Source organism: Ictidomys tridecemlineatus, chromosome 1 (genome assembly GCF_052094955.1).
Source record: "Ictidomys tridecemlineatus isolate mIctTri1 chromosome 1, mIctTri1.hap1, whole genome shotgun sequence".
NCBI lineage: Eukaryota > Metazoa > Chordata > Mammalia > Rodentia > Sciuridae > Ictidomys > Ictidomys tridecemlineatus.
The window spans coordinates 182,675,913-182,696,450 of NC_135477.1; the positions used below are offsets into that span (position 1 = coordinate 182,675,913).

Below are 20,538 nucleotides of genomic sequence, written 5' to 3' on the forward strand. Positions count from 1 at the left end.
GTTTTAAAAAATCTTTAGAGAATGTAAATCATTAGAATTCAAGGACAGTCTTGGTAACATAGAAAGAGATAAATCAAGTATTTTTCTTTTCTTTCATTGAGGGTATAATGTGTTTTTCATGATTAACCAGTAATATTGTTTTGGAATATTATCTAACAGATATTTGATGAATATTAGCAAACCTTGGCTTATAAGGAAATATATCTCTTCTGAGAGCACTCAGAGATGCCAGTTTAGAAGTAAGTCTTGAAACAAGTTAGAAAGCTTTGCCACATTTTACAGTCTCAAGTGGTGGAAAAGATAGATTTATTTATATTTTATTTAATGTTCTTAACTGATATGGAGATTAGTTTTAATGGTTTATGCTTTATTAATAAAAATGGTGCTTTGTTGGAATACATTGTTAAAAACAAAATTACTTTCTACTGAGCTCTATGTACTTTGTGGTTTTTGATGTTTTGAAAGGATAAGTAATAACATGAAGTAATAATCTACCTGATATGGAAAGGGAGTACTTTTGCTGTTTTTTGATCTCTGTCCCATGAAGTGCAACTTGTTTTCCTCTTTTACATGTAAATGCTGTTTTAAAAAGTGGTTTGTGGTGTTTGGACTTACAGGACCGCCCCAGGACATTCGATATGCACTCCCTGGAGAGTTCACTCATTGACATAATGAGAGCTGAGAATGATTCCATTAAAGGTAAGTTGAGCTGGCAGATGCCCTTCAATAGATGAATGGATTAAAAAAATGTGGCATTTATACACCATGGAGTATTACGCAGCACTAAAAAATGACAAAATCATGGAATTTGCAGGGAAATGGATGGCACTAGAGCAGATTATGCTTAGTGAAGCTAGCCAATCCCTAAAAAACAAATACCAAATGTCTTCTTTGATATAATGAGAGCAACTAAGAACAGAGCAGGGAGGAAGAGCAGGAAGAAAAGATTAACATTAAACAGAGACATGAGATGGGAGGGAAAGGGAGAGAAAAGGGAAATTGCGTGGAAATGAAGGGAGACCCTCATTGCTATACAAAATTACATATAAGAGGTTGTGAGGGGAATGGGAAAATAAACAAGGAGAGAAATGAATTACAGTAGATGGGGTAGAGAGAGAAGATGGGAGGGGAGGGGAGAGGGGATAGTAGAGGATAGGAAAGGTAGCAGAATACAACAGTTACTAATAGGGCGTTATGTAAAATTGTGGATGTGTAACCGTCGTGATTCTGCAATCTGCATTTGGGGTAAAAATTGGGAGTTCATAACCCACTTGAATCTAATGTATGAAATACGATATATCAAGAGCTTTGTAATGTTGTAAACAACCAATAAAAAAAATAAAAAAAAGGTAAGTTGAGAAATATACTATTCTATTTTAGCAGATAGTCAGAACGCATATTATCTATTTAATCTGATGAGCATATAGCCAATATTATAAAGTCATATTTTGTATCAAGTAAGTGCTCTCAATTTTGTACATGAACTTTTTGTTAAAAAATCAAACATATTTGATGAGCATCTATAATAGACCCATTGTGATACCAAATTAAGTCCTGCAAGAGGACAGATTGGTAGAAGTGGGCAGTTAGCTCAAAGCATGAACTGTACTCTTATTTATTTTTAATGTATCAGGCAAAAATCTTCTCAGGGCCCTAACTGTATATGTCTACCCACTTATGCTAGTGACTGTAAACCAGCAAGAGTCAAGTCTTGATAGGTTTTTTTTTGTTTAATTCTGCCTAGTTGTAAATTTTTAAAAGATGGCCAACAGTTTTTACAATTAAAATAAGTTTTATTATTATTATTATTATTATTATTACGTATTATGTTTAAAAAGTAGCAGTATTCCTGCATGGCTTCTGGTCTCAATTCTGGTACTGACCAGAAAAAACATTTTTGAAAAAACATTCAGCTTGACCAGACCTATTTCTTCACCTTTATGCTATAGGTCCTTTTATCACCTGGGAGTTTCAGCAATAAAAAGCAGATGCCAGCCCCATCCCAAATGTGGGATAGGACGTGGTGGGTTCTTTTTATTGTCAGATGCAACATGCACCTTTGTTGGGATTTACCAGACTACATGTTCTATAAAAGCCCTTCTTCTGATTCTGTGAAAACTACTCCACAAAATAAAATAAAACATTTTTCACAAAAATCGCAGTTTACTAAAAAGTGAGAACCAAGATTTTTTGTTTGTTTTTGGTAGTACTGGGGTTGGAGCTCTGGGGCACTCTACCACCAAGCTATCCTTCCAGCCCTTTTATTATCTTATTTTGAGACAAGTCTGGCTAGGTTGCCCAGGCTGGCCTTGAACTTGTAATCCCCCTATCTCAGCCTCCCAGGTCACTAGGATTACAGGCATGTGCCACTGCACCCCCAGCTGCAAGTTATTTTTTTTTCCTCCCAAAGAAATTTGGAGTGTTTAGTATATTGGTAACCCCACTTATTTGTTTGTTAGTTAGTTAGTTCGTTCATTCATCCATTCATTCATTCATTCATGTGGCCTTTAAGAGCCTGCTTTGTGCCAGATGTAGAGCTTTGTACTAAGGACACAGGTGGCAAAGGTGGCAAGTGGTGACAAGCCAGTTAGTTTCCCTTTGAGTTTGGTTTATCATATTACTGCTGCAGTAATATGTTTAAATATTTTAAAAAGACCAGTAGGGGTCCCTTTTTTAAAAAAAAAATAAGGAATGAAAAAAAAATAAGGAATGCTTTGGGGCTTCTGGAGAGATGAAAAATAATGTGTACAAAAATATGCATCCATTTCACAGATAACTTTGAAATATTAGAACTGTTTCAAGGGTCTTTAATAATATTTTGAAGGTTCTTACTGAATGCCTCGTGGGATTCTGGAAAATGATTCTGATCCAGATGCATGCTTTATCTCTTATCCTTTTCAAACTTGGTTTTGTTCGCTGCTTTCCAGCACTCTGACTTGGGCAGTCCTTCCTCCTCTCCACTCTCGTATTCTCATCATAAAAGGTGAAGAGAGTCTGAGGCCATTTCTAGCACCAGGAAAACTGCACTTAGAAGAGTAAACTCTAGGAGGAATCTGGGTGAGGTCTGGGGTTATATGATGTCAGTGTCCTGGTTTTGTACCATGGTGATGTGAGATGTTACCATTTGGGGACACCAGATAAAAGGCACGTGAGAATCTCTCTGTAGTACTTTTTTGTAACTTGGTGAGAATCTATAATTACTTCGGAATTAAAAGTTAAGTACAAAAAAAGTAGCTGAAGGACATTCATTTATTTATTTGTTACTGGGTATTGCACCCAGGGTTGCACTACCCTTGATCTACATCTCTAGTCTTTTTAATCTTTTTTATTTTGAGACAGGGACTCTCTAAGTTGCTAAGGCTGGCCTTGCACTTACCATCCTTCTGCCTCTGCCTCTGAGTTGCTGAGATTACAGGCACGCACTGCTGTGCTAGGCTCTTTTATTCCTAATGTATTTAATTTTTTTAGCCATTTTTTTTAAAGCCTCCTACATACTGGATCCTAGGAATGATAGGTAGTCAAATCATTTTTCATGGTAAGTGCCTATGGTTTTTATCAGAGAAAACACAGGCTACAAACAACAGTAGATATAATTTGTTATGTGACTTTTCTAAGAAGCAAACCTCTATCTGGTGCTGAAATAAATACGAAGAATTTGCACACATTATTATAGGATTAACTGTAGAATTTCCTTGGTCTATCAGTTTTAACCAGGATATCTCAGTTTTATGTCCATCTTCTAGTTTGCTAAATGGATTATTATATAAAGTTCACTTTTATTCTGTATTCCTTTTCTAAACATATTCTCAATCAATTTTCCCTTAATTCTTTTTAGTTGATTCTGTAGGGAGGAAGAATCAAAAGTTAAATGATAGAAAAAATTATGTGTGATTTATCTAGTCTGGGAACCTTAAGATTTTGTGAAATTGTGATTTATAAGAAGCAGCATGGCAGGTGGAAAAACCAGGGGTTTTGGCATCAGGTCTGGATTTAAACCACCACTCTGCCACTACATTCAGTGGTGCTCATGAGGTTAAATGATATGATGTATCTGTAAAATCCAGCATGCGCCTAGTTATAGAAGACACTCAAGAAACAATATGGCATGGCGTGTTACTAAATATCTATTAAGTCTTTTTTCATGTACATCAAATGAGAAAACCAGCTTCAGTTTAAGTTTAGGTATTAAGTGTGTTTTTTTCCTTCAAAGAGCAGTAAAGAATTCATAAGTAAGTGCAGTCTTAAAAGCTAGTATATAATTTTTAAAACCAACATCATGAACTTGATATCATTGTAGTCTGTTACTACCAAAATGTAGTGTTGTTCAGGGAAATAGTTTATTCTTATCAAACTCTGTTCCAGGTTAGATAGTTTAAGAAATATCATGCTTGTTCTTAACAGTGATTCTCTTGTGAGATTTGGTTTAAAGGTAATAAGAAAATTTGAATACCTTAACAAAATAACACTGTCTTTTTAGAATAGGTATCTAAAATCTGCCAATCCATTTTGAAAGTAAATAAATAAAATACCTCTCCCAGTGCTCTGCTTCCACTGGAACAGAAATAGAAATTGGCATTCATTCTATGAGACTAGTAGATAGCAATATATCTCTCAGAATAAAAAATGTAGAAATTGAATTAGAAGGATCATTGAGGAATTTTTTAAAACATGAAGACAGATTTTATATTTGAGTTCATTTTATATTAATAATTTTACAAAGCATATCATGGATAATCCCATTTATTTTTAGCTTTTATGGCAGTGCTCATAGATATGTGGTTTGTGTTTGTATTTAAATAATGAAACCTAAAATGGCTACAAAACTAAAAGTTGAATTTCTTGTTGCAGCTTAATTAATTTACATAAACAAAAAGCCAAAAAATTGAATTTATGTTTTCCATTTTGGGAAAAAAAATCTCTCTTGATATATATGGTGTTTAATTTTTTTATTTTAGTCATCCACAGATAAGATACTTGAATTTTTTTATTTTAGTCATCCACAGATAAGATACTTGATATGCCTAGAGAACTTTCGATATTGTTTTTGATTTTGTTTTTGAATGTGTTGTTGATTCCAGCTGGCTTCCTGGAAAACTTTTATCTTTTTTTTTTCCCAACAAATGTTCAGGGGGACTTTGTCTTCATTTCATAACTTATATCCATTTCTTTTAAAAAATAACTTATTCTTTAACTAATTTTCTAAGAATTTTAAAGCCACTGTCATCTTCTCACAGGGGCTTCGCTCCCTGGGGAGGAACGGGGTCTGCCCTCTCTCTTATCGCTGAGTCCTTTCTCTGGTCAGCTGGCAGGTCTCTGTGTTATTTTTATCCTGGAAATTGTGCCTTGCCTTCTCCATAACCAGCGCCAGCGACAGTCCACAGAAGCTTGTCCCCAGAGACTGATGTCGTTTTCTTTGCTGCACACCCAGTCTCATAAGCCCAGAGCCTGAGCTACAGGCAGATTCTGAATTCTGATCACCTGCACGGCGGCTTGCGCATTGCTGCAGTATTACTGGGCTTATCAAGAATTTTTTCCCTGGATGGAAAAATATTTTACTATCATAAATGCCCAGATGCTTATTTTGGGCTTATTTTATCTTACTGAATTTGTGGGTTTTTCTTGCCTGTGAAATGGTAGTTATTATTTAGAAATAGAGCAGCATGGAATAGATTAAAACCGCATGTGAGTACATCTGTTTTTGGCCATCTGAAGCATAGGTTGGGCACGGTGAAATAAAGATTCATAAAGCAGTTGTATTCAGTTTATCCTGTAAGACAGACCTACCCACCATCTGAAGGGAATAAAAGGATTTAGGAATAAACCAAGAAGCAGTAGCTATGGAATGGAGGCAGAAGGAGATGTACTGGATAAAGAGACAAAAAATAGTACTTGAAAATTATCAGATGTCAGCAGAATGTACAATTCACAATTTCATAGAGTGGCTGAGTGTTTAAAATTTGATATATGAAAACAATTCAACATCCAGTTTGCTTCATTTTAGTAGAATGTCAGAATGAGACAGCAAGAACAAAGGCAATTGTCAAAACATTATAGTTGTTTTTCAGATATTAACTGAATTATGAATCAGAATATCATCCTAATTTTCCTTTGAATATGGTAAAAATGGAGTCTTTTTTCCTCATATTGTTTGAGAATGTATCTTGCTTTCAATTTTTGGAAGAGGGGGACTTGGCATACCCACCATATTTCCTGTGAGTTTCAGGCATTTCAGATATTTAGTTTGAATGCAGGCAATAAGGGATCACATTCAGCAATGCAGGGCAATTAGAGACTGTCTTGTCCAGATGCCTGTGTGCTCAGAAAACCGATGGCGTATGCAGAGTAGAAGTGGTGCTTGTTACGCAGCTTAACATGCCACTGCCTTACTTGCTTCATGCATTCATTTAATACACATTTATTTTAAACGTTGTCCATCTACTCCAAAAACGCTTCATGTTTAATTCCTGATTGCCAAAGATGTTGTGACCTTTCATTTTAACACAGTCTTGATGTTTTTTTCTTTCTTTGCACATTATATTTAGGGGCCCTCTCCCACTACTTTTCATTGCTGTAAAATTTGTTTGGAACAAATGCTTAAATGAGTGGGCAAAGATTCCATCTGTGCCTCTTTTCTTTGTTGCTAAGCAAAAGAATTTATAATATTCTTCTTGAAGGAAATCATGAAACTCAGTTGCAAGTTTAGTACAAAAGCTTGTTTCATTAATTTCATATAAGATTTTTTTATGTCACTATAAAAGAGTGACTGTTGGGATAATTATTTAAATTTTATATCTTTATTGTGGGGAGAGAATGAATTTAGTGCTGCTGTCTAAGAAGCAATATCTGAGAAACCTTAACTTTTTTTTGATACTCACTTCTCTCAATATTCCTGTATTCCAAATTGCCATCACTCAGTTCTCTGTGTTGGAGAAGAGACATTTATACTAATAAACAGATGTCTTAGAACAGATTTTATATGGATATGCACTTTATGTAGACTGAGAGCTCTAGAGATTTACTGAGAGTTACAATGTATAGGATTAAATTCTTTCATTTATTTAGATTATATATTATAAACTTGAAATAATCTGGGCATAAATAAAAATGTTAAAAATTAAAGGATCTCCTATGGAAATAGGTTCTGTTACTTTAATATTAGAAGGATTTATTTCAAGAAGGAATGGTGTAGGGGAGTAGTATCATTCTTACAGTGTTTAAACTTTCTCTGTTTAAATGGATTTGCTGTGGCAAATTGAGAACAGATAACTCAGTACCCCAGCCACCCCCAACCTTTTTACAGGGTTAGATGGCCATTTTCCTTTAGAGACATCTATGGAAGAAATGGGCAGTGCAAACCAGCCAGTTTTCTTGGGATTCATAATCAGATTTCTCCTTCCAGATAAATTGCTGTTATATGGTATCAAATGTCTTCTGGCAAATCCAGGGATCTTTATATGTTAGGAGTGTTCAGGATCCAGGCTCAGCCCTCTAGCTGCCCTGCATGCCTGCCCAGATCCTTCCTGAACTGCTTGCTCTTTCTTGCTCTCTTTGGGTGATACCAAGTAATTCAAAGCAGCAGAGTAGGGGAGTGGCTGAGATCTCCAGAGAGTGGAAAATTGCCTTCCTTCTAAAAGCCTCCTGGGTCATGGGGAGGGGTACATACCTAAGCGTACAATTTAAACTGGGCTATAGTTAACATGGTGTGTGGCTGTTTAGACATGAAGTGGTTTCCTTTCCTTCTGAACCTCCCTTTTCTGACCAGGGACATGGAACATCCTACACAGTCTCCTTTGCCTTTACTTGTGCAAGTAGGATGGGACCTGGACTTTCTCCTGTTGAGGTAACTGTCCTGAGGAAGAAGAGGGCATGCTTGTGGGGCAAGATGCTTTGTGTCAATGCTGGTACAGGGCCTTTCCCTAACTTGAACAGCTGCCTGCTTTCTCGTTGACTTTTGATCAGGATTTATTGGATTCCTCAGGGCCCTGTGTGGGCAGAGTTTACGAGGTGTGGACTTTGAACAGCGTGTTGCGCTTTTCCAGATTTGGGGTTGCTATTGTTTCCCTCCCCCCCTCCTCTCTTTAAGGGGAGGAGGGAAAGGGAATGCCTGGGAGAGAAAAAAATGTGATGTGTGAACGTTGATTTGCTCATTGAATTGGACTGGGATCTTCCTTGCTGTGCCTCTGAACTGAAATCAGCTCAGTTCGTGCTGAGCACATCTTGTACTCTGGCCAAACCCTCATGGGCCCTGGTCCTTGCGTAACATGCCCTGAAAGTCGAAAGTAGTGATCTTCTGCCATCTGCCCTCCTCACATTTGTGATATTTGACCCTTGTTTTTATTTGTTCTGAAAATTAAACAGGCAATTGTCATATTCATGATGTGAGTCCACAATTACTTAGGCAGTCCCTTACTTTCATCTTGAATATTGAGCAGAGGAATCCTATTTTGAATTGGTGAAGCAACTCTGATTCTTACCTGGGTGAGGAGGTGAGGGTAGAGAGGAGCTGGGGGAAACAGTATGCTATGATTGAATTTAGTTTGATATACATTTAGGGTAGGGACTGGTAAAGTAATAAAGTAGATGTGGTAACTAAACACTTCAGAGATAACAAATCAGAAAGCAAGTAATAATCAGGTAGCAAATTAATAGATATGTTTCTTTAATGACTTGCATTGTTTCATTACGTATTATGTATGTATGGGTGGATTTTACCAGATGGACAGACAAAAATAGTAATAGTCTCCATTTAGAAGTGAAATCTGAATAAAATTTAAGGAATAAGACTTTCAGACTTCCAGCAGTTTATCTAAGAGAAAATGGGTCCACATTTCTAGATATCCATGTTGCTTGTGCTACACACCTGATTAATTTTGAGCATAGTGTACCTTTTGATAGTGTCACTAATCTTTTTTTCTTAATGTGTTTCTGTTAAATTTTTTATAAAACCATGTAGAGAGGTAATTCTTGCTTTCTCACTTGCTGGTAGCTATTGAAACAGCCCCATATACTAATATCTGCTTAATAAACCCTTTGTCATGGTGAAGGTCTTGAGGCCTTCCTTGATCCTGTTATGTAATCCTAGACTGTGTCATTGGGTGACTTTGGGGGAGGGAAAGCTGTCATAAAAATATCCAAGGTTCTCATCACATGCAGTTTAGCAACAGGAAGAGGGAATAGTTCACACTTGTGCCTCAAAAATTATTGCTTCCTGATGATATGCATGGAATTTTTACCTGAATGCTGAATGCACTTGATTAATTTATCAGCTATCTGTGCCTGGCTTGTGAATTTCTTTTTTTCCTCATGTTGCCTCTGTTCTCCCTCTAACAGTTTAAAAGGAGAGGAAGGGGGGAGGGGAGCCAAAACCTCAGAATAAACCCACATTGATCTTGTTGCTGCTCAGCAGTAAAGTTTGTGTAAATCAGACTTTTTAACTAATTTTAAACTAGTTACTACTCTTTGAAAAAGCTGTTGTAGTGCCCATCCTCTGCTACCTCTGGCTTCATTGTTTTGTCTAATTGGCTGGTTCTGAATTCATTCCCACACCAGTGCATTCAGATCCAAAAGCAAGGCTTTGTTTTATCCCTGGTTTTACCTGGTAACCAGTCAATTAAGAACATTAGTGGAACTCTGAAGGAAAAGCAGTTCCATAATCTCTTTGGAATCCAGTTGGGTAGATGCCAGTTGCTATACATTGGGAAAGAGAAGGAGGAGTTAGCCAATTAGAGGGCCCTTTTTAGTGCTTGGGAAACCAACAATGCAGTACAAGTCTTAGTTTGAAAATCAGCCATGATTAATTGAAGTATAAAGAACTTAAATCTAACTTCTACTGGCTGTAATATTCCAAATAATAAATATCTACCATAGTTGCCTAAATAGAGATATTTAAATCAGCTAGCTTGATCTCTTTATTGTAATGATCAGAAGTTGTTAACATATGATATACTTCTTGAAGTATTAAGAAACCAAAAGAGAAACATTTGGGATTGGGTTCAAATCTGACTATGCTATCACCAGCTGTATGGCCTGAGGTTGGTCACTTTTCTTTTCTCACCTGTAATCAGAGGGGTTGATCTCAATGAATTTTAAATTACCGTAGGCAGTTCTATATAGTCTTACATTACAAAATTCAGTGTTTTTACAGTTTCATGACAGAGTAGCACATGTTATCATGCGAGTCTGCGTGTGGCAGTATTTGATATTGAGTAGTTTGTGGAAAGCGTGTGTATAAACACAAACCAGTCAACTGAATCAGTTGAATGAAGGCTTTGCTTCTAGACTACATCTTTTCTTTTTGAGATAGGCCTAAAAACTGTTTAGGAAACAGTTATTTTCTACTTGGCCTCTTGAAACATTTCTATTCTCCATTTGTGGACCATGAGTCTCTTCAGCTATAGAAATTGTTTGATGGAGCCTGTGAACCCATTAGTGACCGAGCATTCTAGTTAGATAATTGGTATGTCACTTATGTATGTGTGATTATCTTCTAAGAGCACGAGGATGCTGATGTAATGCAGGCAGAATACATTTAAATGTGTTGTGAATTCATATTGTTCCTAAGGTTATTTTGTTAACGTTTGAGTTGTTTTGTGTTTATTTGCTGGATTGGGGATGAGGGTAGAGGTCTTCCATTGTTATCCTGGAGGGAGCCTCTATGAAATAATGTTGTTCAAAGTAGGTCTTAATAGTTACAAAGGTTACAAAATACTGTTCTAGAGATCTTCTTCAACCATTCTACTTTATACTCCTGTCGTTAGAATGGTCCTCAATATCAAAAAGAACATAGCATAAAAAAGGAATTTAATGGAGGAATGTTGAGGAAGTCACTCACCCTATCCTACATTGTCATCTTCACCAAAGAACATGTTGGAGTATCATTTTTGATATCTGAGCCATCTTTTTGCCCTTTAAGGCAGAGCTATGTGTGTAGGGATATCCTGGAATTATGTAACAAGGCTGTTCCTAGGGGGGAAGACAGGGACCACTAAAACCTTCTTTAAACCATTTGACTGAAAATACCTTACCTTATAGCCTCTTCTTATAATCCAGCTCCACAAACATTGGAGCATACTCTGTGTACCAGGTAGGTTGAAGGACACTTTAGCATTTTCGATTTTGAGGTAGACCTCCCATATGGACGGTGGAGTTAACAACCAGTGCAAGTTTCAGGGCACTTTAGGTACCATTTTGCTGAGTTTTACTGAGTGTCCTTTGAGAATGATCCCTAACCTGAAACTGTACAGTAACTTTTTATTTAAATTTTATCATCTCTATTTTATAGTTGAAGACCATCAAAGCTCAGTGAGATGAAACAGGATCTATAAAGTCCTTATCCTTTCCAGTACCTAGAGGTTGGGACAGGTACACAGGGCCTCTTGTTCCTGATTCAGTGGCTCAGGCATTGATTATTGTAGCCTTTAAGGGGGAAACAAACTTTAGAAAACTTAAACACTTCAGGCTTGTTTACTTTGACAGGGAAGACATTAACACTTCCTAATTTCAATTTAGGAGTCTAAGGACTGAATTTATGTATTTTATCATGATGATCTGTAATAAAAGATTTGGATCTCATATTTGATGGCTTTATATATTGAAGAGAGGAGGTCAGTATAGACTCACTGAGGCGACTTTTCCAAGCCAGCTTACTCTCTGCCCTGATTCTGATTCACTGGGTCTGTCATGAGACTTAAGCATGTGTCTTCCCTGAGTGATTCAGATACACTGCTCTCCCTCCCAACCCCCCAACCCCATTCTACTTTGGGAATATCTACAAAGTTCAAGGCTGGCCGAGGCCATTCATACAACAAATATACATCAAGCATCTGCTCTGTTCCAGGGAGTATGTTGGGCTGTTGATGTCAAGCAGGCACTAAAAACAGGTTCCCGGCCTTGTGCAGCTTATTCTCCAAATAATTAGCAGAGATATTTGAATAGCTTGTTATTTAATTTTGAAGGCTAAGAATGAAGACTCAGACCCTGAGTGTGTATAAGAAAAATAGAGACTGAGCCTTCAGAGAGAGAGAGAGCAAAGAGAATTCTTGGATTAGATTAGAAATTTAAGTACAATCTTCATTAAGTTTCAAAAAGCCTTTAGATCTTATATGAAATACATGATTAGATTGATGATAGGTCTGTGTGCAGAGCCAGCTAATGACTTGGTCAATTATTTTCAGGGATTTGGATTTCATTGACCAGTTTTTTTTATATTTATTTTTTAGTCATAGTTGGACACAATACTTTTATTTTACTTATTTATATCTGGTGCTGAGGATCAAGCCCAGGGCCTTGCGCATACTAGGCAAGCACTTTACCGCTAAGCCACAACCCCAGCCCCTCAATGACCAGTTTTATGGGTACCTGCTTGTCAATGCAGGGGTAGTGTTCTATTTTATAAAATAATGATTATAAATAAGAAAAGCACTCTTACTTTTTTTCTTTAATAATCTGTGGTCAGTCAGAACAATGTTAATTAGATTTCTTTTAGTCTGTTCTCTCTCATCTCCAAAGGTTTCAATCACAGCCACCTAGCCAGGGGTCCAAGGGCTATCATAAGTTTGTCGTTTTTAAGTGTTCATGTCAGTAGGGAGAGCCGTTTTTGGAAAATCTTTTTTACCTTTGAGGCAGTTCTACAATTCTTTATTCAGTGGATCTTTTAAAATGTGCTTCTGAAAACACATGTGTCAGTGTTTTTGCAACCTAACTTAGAAGAACTTTAACTTATTGCATTGACTTTTTCCCCCCTGGATTACTTACAAATTTTGTGCTATCTATTGGTTGGTTTTCTACTTTTCTTTTTCACTATATTATCCTTTTTATTTTTTTTTTTTAAAGCTGGCTTTGGCTAGTTTTGTTTGGACAAAAATTATGCCTAATTTTGTAGAGCTTTAAAAATTGCCATTAATCACTGGTATCATAACATCCTCTTAAGGCAAGTTATCTTGTAGCTCTGTCCTCTAAATGTGGCAGCCGAGTCAGAAGGCTCTGGCAAGGATAAAAATAGCCTCCTGCCTGCTTCTCCGCTGTTGGCTTTCCTGGCAGTAGGAAATCTTTTGAATTCCTTAATTGGGTCAGTTCCTTGCTGGCTTCTCTAGAGACATTCCCTTCTGCCTGAAATTCTGAGATGCTTTTAGATCTTACAACTTTGCACCTGTCATGAGTTGTAGTCAGTCTTTCCTTTACATGAAACCTTCCTTACTCTATAGAAATTTATTCCATCCACTTTTAATTGTAGATCACTATATATTTTTTGCCACTATTACAGTCTGTTTTTCACTGTCCTATTATAATTTAAAAATTAAATTTGAGTTCTTAGTGCAAAAAGGAAACCCTCCTTGATTTAATTAATAGGAAAAAATTTAAGTTGAATTTTCAAAATTCTTCTTTCCTAAAAATTCTTCTGGCTACTTGCTAGTTTGGCTATGATAAAAGTAAGGAGTTAGGTTTTTCTTCCTTTTTTTTTTTTTTTTTTTTAAATTTCCTGGAGAAGAATTGTATCCCTGTTTGTAACCAAGGACACTAGCAAACTTTTCATTTCTCTGGAACTGAAAGATTCCCATATTTTCCTTTCCTTCGCCAAGGTTCCAGTTTGGGACTGACTAGCCAAGAGGAACCCTCCATCTCCTTTCTCTCACAAATGGAAAGTTATTGATTTTCTCTGGATCATAGTTAGGGAGGGGAAAGAAATTAATATTATTTAGGCACCTATTGTATCCTGGAAACTTTTCTTGCTATTCTGCAAAAAATTATCTCAGGATTGTTTCATAATAGCTATGTGAAGTAAATAGAAATATGAATCTCTGTTTTCCTGAGATTCAATAAAGCTAAGTATTTGACACAAGTCACGAGATGAGATAGGTTTGATTCTGCCTTTCCCACTGTGTCTTTCAGGGCAGAGAGACCACCAGTTGCTGACTTTGTTTCATTCACTCATATATTTATTAATTCATTTGACAATATTTTATTGAGCACTTTTTTCTTGCTCAGGATGCAAAACTCAAAATCCATCCTCAAAGATTTTTTTGCCCTAGAGCAAGAGGTAGCTTAAAATGGATAACTTAGGTACAGTATGAAAAGTGTCAGGATTCTGTATGGAGCACTGGGGGTTATCTGAGCCAGAGCATGGGGTGGATTGGGGCAGGGAGGACTTCCTATAGGATGTGAACCTAAGGAATTGTCTGGACAAGAGGGTGGAGGCTTGGGTTGACACATTGGAGGCAGGCAGAGGAGGGTGCTGAAGAGAGAGAGTAACCTACAAGTAGAAGTTATGAACCAGGAGTTCTGAATGGCTGGATGCCTGATGTGAGAGGGGAAATGGCAGTGTGCAGAGACAGGAAAGGGCATGAATTCAAGGATTTTTATAAGCTCTGGCTTTGAAACTGAAAGCCAGATTTATGTCAGAGAGGGCTTTTGTTTGGCCTAAACTCTGTGTGTGTGCGTTTAATGAATTTTAAATGGCTCTTTGGGAAGAAACAAGACTCTCCAGTTGGTGTCAGTCCCAACCAGTTCTGCCTTTGTAATTTTGCATAGAAATGCCTTTATGGGTAGTTGGTTGGAGCACAGACAGATCAGGGATACAATAAACTTGCGATTTTGATTTGGGAAATTATTTTTACATTGATAGAGTAAATTACTAAAAATTATCTTCATAGCATGAAGTTACAGAACATATTGAATAAGTTTTGTTAGTTCCTATTAATATTGGTTCTGCAATATTTTATGTAAAGTTGGTATTTGCATCCAGTGACCTGCCATGTGTTGTCCAGATCCCCACAGCGCCATCTTGCTGCGAGTGTCAGGCAGTGTGGGTAAAAACAGCAGATGTAGAAGAGGTAGGTGGAGTGTTTTCTTTAAAAAAACATGTGTGTCTGGGTGTGATGGTACACACCTGTAATCCCAGCGATTCAGGAGGTTGAGGCATGAGGATTGCCAAGTTTGAGGGCCGCCTCAGCAAATTGGTGAAACCCTAAGCAACTTAGTGAGACCCTAACCTAAAATTAAAAATAAGGGGCTGGGGTTGTGGCTCAGTGGTAGAGTGCTTGCCCAGCATGCATAAGGCACTGGGTTTGATTATCAGCACCACATAATGATAAATAAATAAAATAAAGATATCGTGTCCAGCTACAACTAAAAATATATATTTTTTAAATGAGATAAAATGGGCTGGAGATGTGGCTCAGTGGTACAGTGCCTCTGCGTTCAATCCCAGCACCTGCCCCCCCGCAAAAACAAACAAACATTTGTGGCAGTATAACTTTGATTTACTTAGATGTGAACTAAGTAAAATTAGCAAGAACAGAGGCAGGAGTAGCACCTCTAGTTAAACAATTGCTACAGATGTTTGTGTGTGAATATATATGTGTAGTTAAAAGTTCTTAATGGTGTTCTCTGAAAACTCCTCCCCTCCTTTTTCTTTGAACTAAATTTTTATAGCTTGAGGCAATCGAAGAAAATAACTTAGGATTCCATGCTCCTTGTCAGTCTATGAGACTAAAGGTATGTTTTGGACAGCCTTGCAGAGTCATTCCTTATTATGGTTCTTTGGTTGGTGCTATGTCACCAACGATGCTGGCATGCCTCTGACAAAGAGAAGATCATAGCATGACACCTAGTAGCACTGAGGAACACTTAGTGCTTTTCAGCTCTTGTTTGAAATGGAAGTATTTATTTTATCTTTCCCTCATGAATCCTTACTAGCAATAATATGTGTTCCTCTTTAGGAAATAGATTTTACCTAATTAGAAAGTAATGTGTACATACATTGCTCACATAATCAAGTAATTGCTTCTAGTCTGTCCTTCTTTCATCTCTTTGATGAGGTTGCTGGGAGTCTTAAAAGAATATGATAGTACATACTGTTCTTGTGAGCACTCCTCACCCCACCTGTTCTCTGTCAGTCTGTTTGGTAAATATTGGTTCTTTCCAACTCACAGATGATCATGGATGCCTACTGTAGAATTGTCTAGTTGGTGTATGAGTCTTTTCTAGGCTGTAGAATTTGGTGGTGTGGTTCCTCAGAGTCACATGATCAGTTGCCTGTATTAGGCTGGGTTGAGTCATGTCACCAAATATAGCCTACGCCTTCTGCATGATGTATGCAAGGCATCTGGCTCCAAATGCCACAGCTGGCCTCCAGAGACTACTACTTTTCTTGTCATAATAGCCCTTAAGAGAAGTAGTGCTGATCAGGCAGTGTTTTTTTAATATTTGTAACACAATCAATACCAAGAGCCTTTGAAGGTTGAGTTTTACTCATCAAATAGAGTTAAGAGTCACTTGCAAATCCTAGTGCCTTCTTTCTCCCTTCAAAATTAAATTACAAATGTACTCAAACCTGGGTTCTGTTTGTAGATAGGTGAGTTATCACAAACTAGCCAAATGAAACCACAGGCACTAGGTTCTGTTCACATTCAGGTATCTCACTTATTTTTGTTTTCCTTGTGCGATTCTGGTGTTTAGGGTTCAGTGTAATGAGCTAGCCTGGGGCTTGTGCAGAAGGCTCAGGTTGCTGAATTTGAAGAGCTCTAGTTCCTAAGGGCTGGGGGAGGGATGGTGATTATGTTAAAGAGATGAGAGGCAGCCAGATGCCGAAATGATTGCCTACAATTCCGCAAGTTAATTTAAAAAGAGGCTTCCTTTTGGGAAGGGTCTTCTAAAGAAGGTAAATCTGAAGCAGAAGTTGAAAAAACTCTTCAGAAAACTATCTCAGAACCCCGCACATTGATGTTTATGGCAGCTTATTTATAATTGCTAAAACTTGGAAGCAACTGGGAATCCTTCAGTAGGTGAATGGATAAATAAACTATGGTCTCTACAGACAACCGAATACTTGTTACTCAGCGCTAAAAAGAAATGAGCTATCAAGTCCCCAAAAGACAGAGAGGAAATTTAAATGCTTGTTACTCAGTGAAAGGCTTTTATTCTGTGATTTCAACTCCGTGACATTCTGGAAAGGGCAAAACTGTGGATCCAGCCAAAAGATCTAGGGAAGAATGATTAAGTGGCTGGCATCCTGAGAACTTCTAGGGCGGTGAAGCTGCTTCGCGGGGTGACTGATGCTGGACACGTGGCACTGTACGCCGATCAGACTTGCGGACTGCACAGTGCCAAGATGGACCTCGTGTCAACTGTGACCTCCGGGATAGCCGAGTGGAGGTTGTTCATGGTGTGACAATGTGCCACTCTGGTGTGCGATGTCTATCATTGGGGAGGCAGTGGGTGTAGGAAATCTGTGTACCTTCCTCCTAGTTTTGCTGTGAAACTAAAGCTACTCTTAAAAAAATCAGGTCTTTAGATAGATGGACTAAAAGAAATATGCCTCAACCAGAGACACCCCTTGGTGGGAAGGTAGCGTGTGGAGCCCTGGGTGCTGTCAGTGTGATGGCACTGGAAGGGCGGAGGGATATTAGAGTGGAAGTGAAACAGACTGTGGGAGGAGTCCCCGGGGCACTCGCCAAGGCCGCCTTGGGGACTCCCAGGAGGGACGGGAGGAGCTCTATTCTTAACTGTGACTCTGGATAGTTTAGTTGTGGAAAGAATTTACAGAAGAGTAGGGCAGACAGGTTGGGGAAGCATTGTGAATGTTCCCCAGAAAATCTTCTAAATATCACTGCTTGAATCTTAAAATCGAAGTAGAAAGAATAACTGGCTGTTTAAGGAAATGTCATGAGTGTACTTGCTACTTGGAGACCAAAATTGAATCTAGCTTGACAAGAATCATATTACAAGATCAGGTCAAAAAAATCAAAAACAAAGTATTTTTTTCTGAGTTCAGCCGAGTTCTGTCAGTGATTTTTTTTTTTGTCTTGTGTGTGTGTGTGTGTGTGTGTGTGTGTCTAGGAGAGGGGTAGAATTACTATATTCAGAAAGGCTAAGAGCAGAAAAGGTGTCCAAGGTCACCCATCCTTGGAGTGAGGGTCTGTCTCTTTAGGAACTGTGCAGTGAGGCAAACTCTCTACTGAGTTAAGGGCATCTTCTAAGTAAAAGATACCCCAAAAGATGAGTTTCTGATGAGGTAAAACTTCCTTGGTTCAACTGCGCCAGCCAGTTTGGTATTTTGTCTTTTGCATTCTCATTGTTATTGTTTTTCTCCTTCTTAAGTATCAAATAAGAAACATTTGGTTCATATAGAACAGCCATGACTTCAGTTGTACTGAAAGCATTAAAAAAGTTAGAACATCTCCTTAGAGTAATAATCTAAGGATTATATTAATCCTCAATTTCAATTAATATAATTAAATATTTTTATTTCTGTATTGAATAAATCATCTTTTAAGCATGTTTTATAACACATGAAGGTGGTATGTGATAGCTCCTTGTTAGTGCGTTTACTGGAGTATTCTACAGCTACCCTGGTCATACATGCATTCCATCCCAGCTGATTGGCTGCTACTTGGAGTTAGGTGATTCAGAAACTGGGCTTCGCTTCCTGAAGTTTTTAACAGTTCAAGTCATGTTCCTGTGCTTAGCATCTGAAGTATATACTTTAAAAAATATATATTTGTAACAAGTAACAAGATCCAGGCTAGTTAAAACAATTGTAATGGAGTTTACTAGATTTGGATACTTGACTGTACGTTACCATTAATGAATGAAGCCAGTTTGTAGAAACAAATTGAAATGTAGAAATTAATTTTTACCTTCTTCGCTCTTATCTCCATACCTGCTGTCACTCCCCAAGTAGGAATAAGCTGAAATTTTAAGTGGAACAATTTAACTTTAGAATGCCATTTTATTTGGTTTAAACTGAGTTCTGATTTTTCATGATAGACTCCAGGCTTTGGGTTTGGATTGATTAAAGCTGCTGGCTGTAAAGAACAGTTTTCTCTTCTCGTAGCAGGAGTTCATTACTGTGGAGACCGTTTCAGAGACACGGGATTCTAAAACAGGGAAGGTCTAAAGTTCCTTCCAGAAAAACTGTTATTATGTGGCTGCACACTTGCTTGGGTCCTGAGTATTCAGCAAGCTAGGAAAAGTCTCACTCCAGGCTCAGGGCTTGAGACAACCTCTTTATCCACTTTTCAGAGCCTTGAGAGTCATAGTTCTGAGAGGTCTGAGAGGTCAGTACTAAAGGAGTGTTTGTAGTTCTGAGTCAATTTTAAATTTGCACACTATTCCTGATTCATAGAGTGCTGAACCATGGCAGAGAGTGACCCACCAAGGTTTTCTGTCCATTTCTTAGCAAGTCTTGCTGTGGGCTCATCACCCTTCTTCTAAATGGGTGTGGATGGGCATGTGGGCTATGGAAACTTAAAATATACCATAGTGATTTTATTTTATATCTTCTAGTGTACGTAGTATGCACTCTTGAGAAGCTGTGGTCTAGGTTCTTCAACTTACATGTAAGAGCTCTTCCAAAACATAAATGACATTCCTTCAGGGTAGAAAAGATCCATTGCCTTTCCCCCATTTATTATGGCTATGATTTTTGAAGACAGCTTGTCCAACATTTTTAGTATGTCTATAAATTCATTAAGGAGGGGCACCTTGGATGATTGTTTTAGGTTAAACATTTTTGAACTACTGCAAAATTCAGAGGAATCTCAGGATTTAGTAAGAGCCCATTATTCTTGGGTATAATGTTAGGGACTTTCGTTATTTCTTACTATGTGTAAATGCCATTAGACAGTCTTTAGTATGTATTGACCAAAGTCTGAATTTAAGCTTGTCTGTGCATTCAGGCATCAGCTAGCACTTTTGTTATGGGCCACATAGGAAAATATTATTGCTAATTAGATATTTGTAAAAAGTAACAAAAAACTGCACAAATGAAAAAATGTGAAGATTGCTATTATAAGTTGGAGTTACAACACAATGGTATAAAGAAAATTACTTTGGGTGGGGATTTGGAAATTGGAATGACTTAATTGTTAAACATGAGGGATATTGTATTTTGTCTCCTCCAAACTTTCTTTTTGAATTTTGGGGAACATGTTGATTCATTGTTTTCTGTAGCACCACAAAGTTTGGTCTTATAATACAGATTTTTAAATACTTTGCCTATTAAAAGCAATCAGTTCAGCTCTGTTATTGAATGAGTTTAAACCATCAATGAAAAAAATAAATTTAGTAACGGCCTTCTTTTACCTTCAGGTCGTCTAAACTATTCATACCCAGGATCCGATAGCTCTCTGCTTATTAATGGTAAGTGATAATTGATTTACCACAGTGAAGTTCACAAAGCAGAAGTCAGTACTAGGGGAGAAAATACAATTAATAGAGAAATTGTACTTCGATTAATAGAGAAAATGACATTAATTGTTCTGCAATGATAGTTGAAAGTTGCTACTAATAAGCTATTTTAAAATAATTCTTTCCCCTCAAAATTGGGCAGGATTTTTTTTTTTTTAAGAAAACTTGGGTGCTGATTCCCTGTCTTGAAATTGCTAACAGTAAGTGAGAATTCCACATGATAGATAAAGACCAGCTTTATTGAACATTACCTTCTGAAGAATGACCTTTGAAATGTCAACATAAAAGCCATTTCTGTGTCAATGGAAAACTGTGCCAGAAAAAAGAGGATAATCAGAGATCTAAAACCAG

General features: G+C 37.4%; 1 protein-coding gene across 4 annotated transcripts in view; it reads left to right on the forward strand.

Annotated features, from left to right (window-relative positions):
- Positions 1-20,538, forward strand: part of Cpeb4 (cytoplasmic polyadenylation element binding protein 4) — a 65,706-nt gene that overhangs the window by 20,078 nt on the left and 25,090 nt on the right. For 2 of the 4 annotated variants that reach the window (XM_005334108.5, XM_005334109.5), the window contains exons 2-3: positions 618-699; positions 20,089-20,139. In XM_005334108.5, the coding sequence (XP_005334165.1) occupies positions 618-699; positions 20,089-20,139 (133 nt within the window). The remainder of the gene's footprint in view (positions 1-617; positions 700-20,088; positions 20,140-20,538) is intronic. The other 2 variants (XM_021732328.3, XM_005334111.4) reach the window with 1 other exon arrangement.